This window comes from Arachis ipaensis, chromosome B02 (genome assembly GCF_000816755.2).
Source record: "Arachis ipaensis cultivar K30076 chromosome B02, Araip1.1, whole genome shotgun sequence".
Lineage (NCBI taxonomy): Eukaryota > Viridiplantae > Streptophyta > Magnoliopsida > Fabales > Fabaceae > Arachis > Arachis ipaensis.
Genome location: NC_029786.2, coordinates 108,582,488 through 108,591,748, shown reverse-complemented (window position 1 = coordinate 108,591,748; position 9,261 = coordinate 108,582,488). Strand labels below are relative to the sequence as shown.

Genomic DNA, 9,261 nt, shown 5'->3' with positions numbered 1-9,261 from the left:
TGGCCTCTTCATCAACACCACGAGTGGCAACCCATCTCAATTGGTCATACCTTCTCACATTTTGCTTCAGATGCCGAGGGAGTTGCCTATGGTGCATCCATCTTTCTGTATCTGTTCTCCTTATTCTCCATTCTTCTAGTCTCATCGTTGTTGATTGCAAATATGTCTATTTAGAAACACAACAATCTATTATCCACACTCAAATCTATTTCTATTCTAATCCAATAGAAATAATCATAGATTTAATTACTTGCATATTGCCTATGAGCAATGCAAACAGCACCAATCCAAGAATTGCAACAATCACAGCAAAATTTATCTCTGTCACTTGCGTGCTTGTCAAGAGATTCTGTCCTAAAGAGCTGAAAATTTGACATAGGAATAGTGTTAGAACATGATTTTCATTTATCACTTTATAATAATCAACAAATTGAGTTACCTAAGATTTCTCAGTCCCCACCAAAGACAATAATAGTATTTGCTGAAGAATTCTGAGGCTGTAACTTCCAAAGAAAGAGCATCAGCAAAAATACCAAACTGAAAGAAATCACTGTCCTGATCACAAAGGCTTGAGATATTGCTTGATTTGAGCCATGAAGTCCTACTTAGGTCCCCTATGCTCTCACATTCAAGATAATGGTACTTGCAATTTCGGTACTCAAGACTACAAACTTTCTTCCAACACTCATCTTGCCTTTCAATTGATAGCAGATACCAGCATGATCCTAAAACCTTTTCAACACATATTGTTAAGAACAAAACCCCGAAATCGCAATATTATATGAATTTGAATGGGTTACTCACATGACTTGCTAGCATATAGAGCATAAGATTATATGCTGCACCAGCCCAAGCTTTCTCCATCATTACCCCTTTAGTCTTGATGATTTCATATGAGAGTGGATAAATCAGATATAGCCTCAAGAGGTACTGAAAAATGGTAACCATGCTCAGAACATGCCTTGAAGCAAACATTTGTGACCCCTCTAGATTTGGAATTACGGTCCAAATAACCACCTAGCATTTTATTTATACGAAATTGTAAGCTGTAGCAGCAGAAGAAACACAAGAGGATTATGATGGTCTTAATAATTCAACAGCATACCTGTGGAAGAGGCTGTGCAGCCAGTAGATCAATCCAAAAGTCCTTATGCATATACTGTGATGCAATCTTGGAGGAGTCTATGATAAGCTCTCCTCTACCAGAAACACGCGAAGAAGGCGCCACATAAGCAGTTTGAAACCTTACATAAATCTGAATAATGTAAAATGCATCAACTATGGACCGGATTATGGTGAGGGAAACTTCAAGACCAATAGACATGTCAATGCACATTTCTTTCTTGGCCACTGGCAAGTAAAAGAACAAAGGATCCACAAACAATGAAATCAAGCATGCTACTAAGAAAATCCTGTTCCATCTATTCACTCTTGGACCCCTTGGATCCAATATCAGAATCTCTTCTGCATCATAATCCTCTGAGAACACTCTAGATAGTTCTCTTCTTCTTTCCAAGCACTTTCCTCTTGTTGCATCCTTCCTATCATTCTCTTTTCCGCTCATTATCTTGTTATAGCCATGCATTGATAAGTGGCTCTTTTCCTTGCTTTCTGTTAACTTCTCTGTCTCAACATCATCATGAAACCTGCAACCACATGTTATCAAACTCATGAAGCTACTCATAGTTCCCAAGATACACTGATTAGAAAAAAGGTATAGAACATGCAAACCTTACAGAAGATCTTGATCTACCACCAGAAGCCATAGTTCTCTTCTTCTCTACTTCAAATATGTGATCTTCACCCCATGAGAAATCACCATTTATACAGAGTTATTAGCTACTGAAAAGATATTCGGTTAAGATCTCAACCACATAAAACATGTAGTCAAAATTTACCTTGCCATATCCCCCCACAAAAATCATGTGACTAAAAAGGTAGAACAACTCATATAGTGTCATAAGCTATAAAATACAGTATCTTTTAACAGGCAAAACCTGTGAATTTGGAACTGCCAAAAGCTTTGGTTGGAATTGAAGTCTTCCCTATAGCTAACCTTTTTTTTTTTGCCCTTGACTCTGCCTATCTTAAACTTTATGGCAAAGTTTTACACAGCCGGTGCCAAAATAAAAGAGGAGTATTGTGCTAAGTTATTCAATGCACAGGTAAATACTTTGTCAAATTTTTATGATGTAGTTACTTTTTCTTGTTTTGGAGATAAAAAATAAATAAAATTAGAGATAGTGAAGAAAATGAAACTTAAGTGAAATTGAGTGATGACAGATGGATAGCCACAAAAGAACTTTCCTGGTACACTACTTCTGGAGTTATATATATACTTATATAGGCATGCAAAAGGTTTATGGTGCAGTATGGAGAATTGTATCACTGAAAAGAAGCACATTAAAAAAAAAAGATAGAATAACAGGAGAGTGAGAAAGAGCAGCTAGAATAATGGGTAATGAAGCATGCAATTCTCATTCTTTCTTCTTTTGGCAAATAAACTGCATAGCCATAGTCATGTATAATTATTAATGGTGGTAACTGTTAATGCCAAGCTGCAAGCAAAATCATCTACCATCCTCTCAACTGCTTCTACCACTCTTAGGACTTGGGAGTTAGGACAGTTATGGGTTAATTAATACTTGAGATTAACCTAAACAATATTGACAAATAGGAATTTAGTATTGGTTCAAATCACATACATAATTAGTGCTTTTTTCCGTGCACAAGTGGCTTTAGAAAAAAAAATTGACTGATCATCTAGATTGAAGAATTGTGTTGTGGTCGAGGTCTTGACACAGTAGCAACTTATTTGCCTCCTTAGCAACCACACCCGGATTTGAAACTTTGTTAAAATCAAGTATTGAATAAGAACCCTTCAAAATGTTACTTGTAAATATGCTTATGTTTGTAATGTTGTAATGACTAAAGTTGAAGACTAAACAGGAAAAAAAGAAAAAGAAGAATTGTGTTTACCTAATTTTATTAGAGACAATATGGTTCTTCCAAATATGATTAATCATTTAGGCAATACCGTGACTCTGAATGGAAGACTGGCAGCGGCAGCATTAAAGATAAGATGAAGCTCGTGCATGTATTGTAATTTGTACCATTCACCTCAACTACTCCCCATGCTACGGCTTTGTTTACAAACTACCACTTTTAATATATATATATTAGGCTACATACCACACCTCATTATTTAGATTTTAATCATTCAATTTTAACATTAACTTGCCCGTGGTTCGTAATATTCCATCACAAATCTCATAATTCTATCTCAACTTAAACAGGGAAAAAAAAAGAAGCAAAACAGCTAGAACATTTGCTGCTGAAAAATAATTTTCCAGGCACATTGACAAATGAAAATAACCAATAATATTGAGTTATCTACTACTATGACAAAAAAGTGGTGAAACAAGGTCTATAATTTAGTTTCCAATCACAACCAGCAACTTTGAAGCATACATCAAACTCTTAAAGAGACACTTATATGCTCTTCTCCACAGGAAGAAAGCCTCTCAGATGTTGCTCCTACTCGTTGGATGCAGCCGCAATGTACGGAGTTCATTTTCTTCTCGCAAACACGGATGAGTTGCATCCACTTAGCTTCCAATCTACCTGTCAATGAGTTAGTAGAGGATTACTAAAAACTCAATGTATGGATTCAGTGAGGAAATGAATTGTGGTGAAGACCAGAATTACATGGTGTTTTTCCAATTGAATTCACAACATAAATTGAATAGGTTTATAAAATAGTACCGAATTCTACTCTTGATCAGGCATAGATGACACGTTGAATCCTCAAAACGGGCGCTTTGGCTTAGAATCTGCTAAAGAAACTCTAATAGCTCTGCCATTCAAGTCCTGCAACCAAATGACATCAAAATAATCAAACAATGGTATGATGGAAACTAGATGCCACGGCAACCCATTACACTTACAATGTAACATATACAAATAGACAAGTTCAAACCCATTAAATTGTTATTTGTGATTAGCAAACAGGATACTAGGAGTAGATTCGTGTGCTTACCGCGCCATCTAGGGATTCAATAGCACTGTTGACCTCTTCAGGGCTGCTGTAAGTCACAAATCCGAAGCCTCTTGATCTTCCACTTTCCCTGTCATAGATTACCTTGGCCTCCAAAACTTTTCCTTGTTCACGAAACAAGTTCTCAAGTGCTAAGTGGTCGACACCCCAAGCAAGATTACCAACATGAACACGGTTTCCATTGTCTGAAGAGAAACCACCCCTAGAAGGAGATCTGAAACGGGAACCCTCATTCTTAGCAGGAGGTGGTCCAGAATTCACTCTCAGTGCCCTCCCATCTAGCTCCTACAAATTTCCAGCAACACTTATCTTAGACATTAATAACTAATAAACAAAATGGTCACAAAGGGACACCATAGTATACAATACTCCATTAACAAATAGTGCAATTTGAACATAGCAGTTATTGACATACCACCCATCTACCATTGGATAGGGTGCGCACTCCAACTTATGGAAAACTCGAACCTTATCCTATCCAATGATGGATGAATGGTACATTCAAGGAACATTTCTCATAATAAACACATTGATATTTCAAAGAGCAAAACTCAAAAGACATATTCACATAGCACTGTCAAATTTTAACATAGATAACTTCACAGAATAAAAGATGTAATAATCAGAAAGAAAGAAACAGAAACAGTAAGATGTATTATCATCAAACAGAACACCACCAACTTACATAGCCATCGAATTGTTGTTTAGCAGCTTCAGCTTCCTCAATCGAAGACATGGTCACAAAACCAAAGCCCCTGCTTCTTCCACTCATCTTATCATAAATCACCTGCCAAAAAGCAAACAATTTCATTCAGAACACCCAACCCAAAAAAAGAAAAAAACTGTGTATGCAATTCAATTCGCTAACCCTAGAATAACAAGTTTAAATAATTTCCATGAAAACAAACGGGGAAATCCCAAAACCAATCCTTCCACAAAGGTTTCCTCAGAGGGTAGCAAAATCAATGATAAAAAACCAAACTTGAAAGAAAGAAAAAGAAAAAAGACGCACCTCAACGACTTCAACGGTACCAGCACTTTCAAAGAGCTCAGCGAGTTGGGCGCTGTCAACACTGAAAGGAAGGTTGCCAACGAAGAGCTTGAGGTCAGGGGAGAAGCTGCGGTCATCTCCATCGCTGAGAATCTCCTCGTCCTGGTCGAATTGGGAGGAAAGAGCGACATTTGAAACGAACCTGATTGGACGAAGAGGAAGGAAAGTGGTGGAAATGGAAGCGGATTTGGCGGGGTTGAAGGAAAAAGAAGCGAAGCATTGTGGAGGAGAAGAAGAGAGGGGTTGTCGGGTTCGAAGTGATAGGGTTGGAAGAGCAAGAGAAGCTGCAGAGGTAGACATTGTGGCTGAGACTGAGGTTTATGAAACGGATAAGATAAGAAGGAGAACAAGTGCAGAGAAGAGAGAATGAGAGGGTTTATGAAATGAAATAATAATAACGGAGTGAGGCTCAGATATTTATCCAACACAAGGCAAAATATCTCACACTCTCACTTCTTCAGATAAGGTAAGGTTACTTGGTTCCTCTTTAGGTTAGGGTAACCTATTTTACCAATTTGACCTTTTATTCACATTTTTTTTTTGTTTTATTTAATTGTTTTCTATTAAAACATTCAATTTTTCACAAAATAATTTAAAAATGGCAGTTTCTCTTAAAAATTATTTTCTCAATACTAAAAATCAAATATTAAGTAAAATTTTACGTATTTATATATATATTTATACATATTATTTTATAATTTTTAATAAAATAATTAATTATCAAAATAGTTAAACGTTAAACTTAATGCAACAAAATAATCAACTTATCATTTATGTAAAACTTAAAATAAAAAAAGAGTATTTTATAATAATTCTTGTAGCTATGCATGGGTGAAATGTTGTGAGGAGATATTTTTGTTGTGGGCCGAAGGACCTAAGATAGATCCAAGTTCAAATTATGAGTCCAAGTGGGCAATTGTGCACTGCAATTTTTGTTGGTTTCTGCCTTGAATGACCAAACAAAAGCTGGATTTTCTTTATTCTTTTCTGTTACCAAGTTGGTGTTAGTTGAGTAATGATTATGAAAGTGAAAGAAAATTATAAAGATTATACATGTTTGATTGATAACAAAGTACATACGTGACAAATTCATAACCTCTAGAATTATTTGGTATATCCTTTCACACTTCATTAATAAGTTGTCTTTATAAAAATCTTTAAAAATCATTCGAGTGTTTTTCCTTTTGCTAAAACATATGCAATGAATAATGATTAAATAATGTCTATATTATTTCATTTAAATTCTAAATTATCATTATTTGGAGCCTATTATTGGACTCTAACTCACACTTACAAACAAAATAAATATTGGAGAACTTGAACTAATTAACTAGGAGTCCATTTTCAATAGTTTGTGTGGCCTCACAATCTTCACATATAATATGCCAATCAAAGCCTCTTCATTTCAAGCCCACTAGTGGCCCATAAATAAAATATCTTTTTAACGGGAGGCATAAAAAAGTCGACTTGTTCAGTTGTTTGTTGCTATTCAATTTTCTTTTTAAGAAATTAAATAATATTGGTTTTGGTGTTTTATACTACTAGTGAAATAATCACGTGTTTAAAAAAGAAAGAAAGAAAGAAAGAAAAATTGCTCTAAAAGGAAATTAAAAAAGAATAATGCATGCTCACGTCTACTACTAAACCATCATGCAAGAGCCCTCTTGAATTAGGTGCTAGGCCTTTCAAAGTTAAAAAAAACTTTAGTGCCTAACTCAACGTTGACCAGTTAAATTAAATATTATTATTTTCTTTAACGTTAATTATTTGTGTGTGCATAATAAAATATTAACGCATATGGTTGATACTGTATAATATAGAACTGAGTCATGGTAGGTAATCGGTGCTTTGACAACATATATATATATATACAGGATCACTGGTAGGTGCTTAGTTAATTACAATTCCACTATTTTATGAATGGTGATAATCTTCGAATATTTTAAAACCCTTTGCTCTAAATAAATATTGTAGTTAAAATGCATCAGTGGATACATTATTTGTAAGTTTTAATTATTTGTTTCTGATGTAAGTGGCTTTTAAATTATTTGTGATTCGGGTGCGTTCTCTTAAAAATAGATTAAGTGAAAAATGATTAAGATGAGATTTAAAATAAGTAAATTTATAAAAAAATATTTTTATTAATAACAAATAAGCAATACAAGAATTAATAATAAGGAATAGAGGTGAAGAATAAGTGTTGAGATCTCCACTAATATCACAAAAGGATGAATGAACTTTTTAGAATGGATAAGGATTAATTAATCTTGCTGTAGGGTATTTTCGTGGAACACCCGAATGCTCATTTTACTTGTGAAATTGATGAATAATGTAGTCAAATTATAGTAGAGTAGATATATCAGTTTGACAGCATGTATAACAAGCTGTTCCACTTAGTAAATTAACATTAGAATTAGTTAGAGTAGAGTAAAGAATTTAGTCAGGCAGTTATCAAATGTGTGGCTCACATTGAGTGTATATATATCAGTTTGCAATAATGAAATCATACTTTTTGCCTCTCTTTGCTATCTCACATTTTCTGAGTCTCCCTCTCTTGCGTGGAGCAACTCCTCTGCCTCACCACCACACTCTGCAACTGAACAGAGTTTGCTCATGGTGCAGTGAGCGTGAAGAACATGGTACATCACTACTATGATATGTAATGAATGGATATGCAACTTTCATTTGTTATATCTTATTACATGAGATATGTCCTAAACGATGATGCCAAAGTGTTGCATAATCTAATGTATGAATGATATTGTGTGTGTGTACAGGAGTCACAGATTTAGCTACATCATCTTTTATTGTATGCATCAATTCTGGTGCTGTTGCCAAAACAAGTTTGATCCGCATTGTATACAATCCCCCTTTTGATCAGCAACTCCAATCGTCTTTAAGCTAAGTCGCTCCTGAATCTCACAATCATGTGCATTGAACAAAAAGAAACAAGAAAGTATATCAGCTGCTTTTGAAATTGAAATGAGATTATACTTGAAAGTAGGAATATATAAGACATCAGTCAAGTAGAAGCTTGCTGAGAAGAAAATTGTCCCACAAACGGTTGTGACAACTTTAGAACCATTTGGCATTATGACTTGAACATGTTTTATTGTTTTAACAGATTGAAAGAAATCGAGTGAGAATGACACATGAGCACTAGCTTCTGTATCCAAAATCCAGTCATGACAATTTAAAATATGGTTGGAAATTGATAAAAGATAGAACTGGGAATGTGGAAAGAATCTTGAAATGATTAAAGAGTACAGAGAGCAGTCCCATGTAATTAGGTTCCTTCGAGGATTGAACGACCAATATGCGAATGTACGCTCCCAACTCATGCTTGTAACACCCTTACCAACTGTAGCAGCAGCCTTCTCCTCGCTTTTACAGCAAGAGAGACAATTGATGCACTCACTGGACCCTGAAGAAAGAATGATGGCAAATGCTGTCAATACGAATGCATTTGGGACTTATCAGACCAATGGAAGTAGTTCAATTAGAGGAAGAGGTAGGAGTCGTGGGGGCAGAGGTAAAGGACATGGCCGAGGGACACCAAAAGTATGCTCTCACTGTGGCAAGAATGGTCACCTAGTAGACACCTGCTATTACAAGCATGGATTCCCACCACACATGCTGTCAAACTGATATATCTACTCTACTATAATCTGGCTACAAATAATATGAAGAACAATAAGAGAAATTTGAGGAGAGAAAAAGTTGGACATAAGTTTCTAAGTTTCACACACAAAAAAAGTCCTTTAAAGAGGTGGTTTGAGATTCTTTTACAGTGTAAAACCATTTTGAAGAAGGAGTCCATTGTCCAATGATTATAATGTGATGTTTTGGCCTACTCCTTTTATCCTAAGACTTGTTACTAAATAAGGTAGTTAACAGAAAATATTTTTAGGTGTTCTTATTACTTCAAGTTTTTTTAACTAGAAATGGAGGAAGTTGATTCCTACAAATTAAACTAAAGTTCTGCTGGGTGTCCATGATAAGGAGGTGTCCGGGTAAAAGAAATGCTCATGACATATGAGTATCTGACATTAGTGAAAGAATATTTAATTTAGTTTTCTTTTAATTAGATGACATTCTTTATAGTTTATACTCCAAATCCAATCAATTCACTTCTACCTAGCTTTTACTAAAA

The 9,261-nt window shown here is 35.1% G+C and overlaps 2 protein-coding genes across 3 annotated transcripts in view; both read right to left on the bottom strand.

Moving 5' to 3' along the window:
• The window catches only part of LOC107628085 (protein CNGC15a-like), a 4,667-nt gene extending 1,485 nt beyond the window's left edge, over window positions 1-3,182 (bottom strand). The window contains 6 exon segments of the mRNA XM_021116767.1: window positions 2-166; window positions 251-362; window positions 440-732; window positions 805-1,017; window positions 1,106-1,646; window positions 1,732-3,182. Of these exon segments, the coding sequence (XP_020972426.1) occupies window positions 2-166; window positions 251-362; window positions 440-732; window positions 805-1,017; window positions 1,106-1,646; window positions 1,732-1,766 (1,359 nt within the window). The 5' untranslated portion in view covers window positions 1,767-3,182.
• Window positions 3,309-5,530, bottom strand: LOC107626490 (29 kDa ribonucleoprotein A, chloroplastic). Of its 2 annotated transcripts, none has more exons than XM_016329383.2 (5): window positions 5,070-5,530; window positions 4,743-4,844; window positions 4,040-4,342; window positions 3,766-3,870; window positions 3,309-3,620 (listed from the first exon to the last, which is right to left on the bottom strand). In XM_016329383.2, exons 1-4 carry the CDS (start codon window positions 5,406-5,408, stop codon window positions 3,808-3,810), a joined length of 807 nt encoding a protein of 268 aa, XP_016184869.1. In that variant the 5' UTR covers window positions 5,409-5,530; the 3' UTR covers window positions 3,309-3,620; window positions 3,766-3,807. The 2 variants fall into 2 exon arrangements, with proteins under 2 accessions (XP_016184869.1, XP_016184868.1); XM_016329382.2 differs by having other exon boundaries at window positions 3,311-3,624.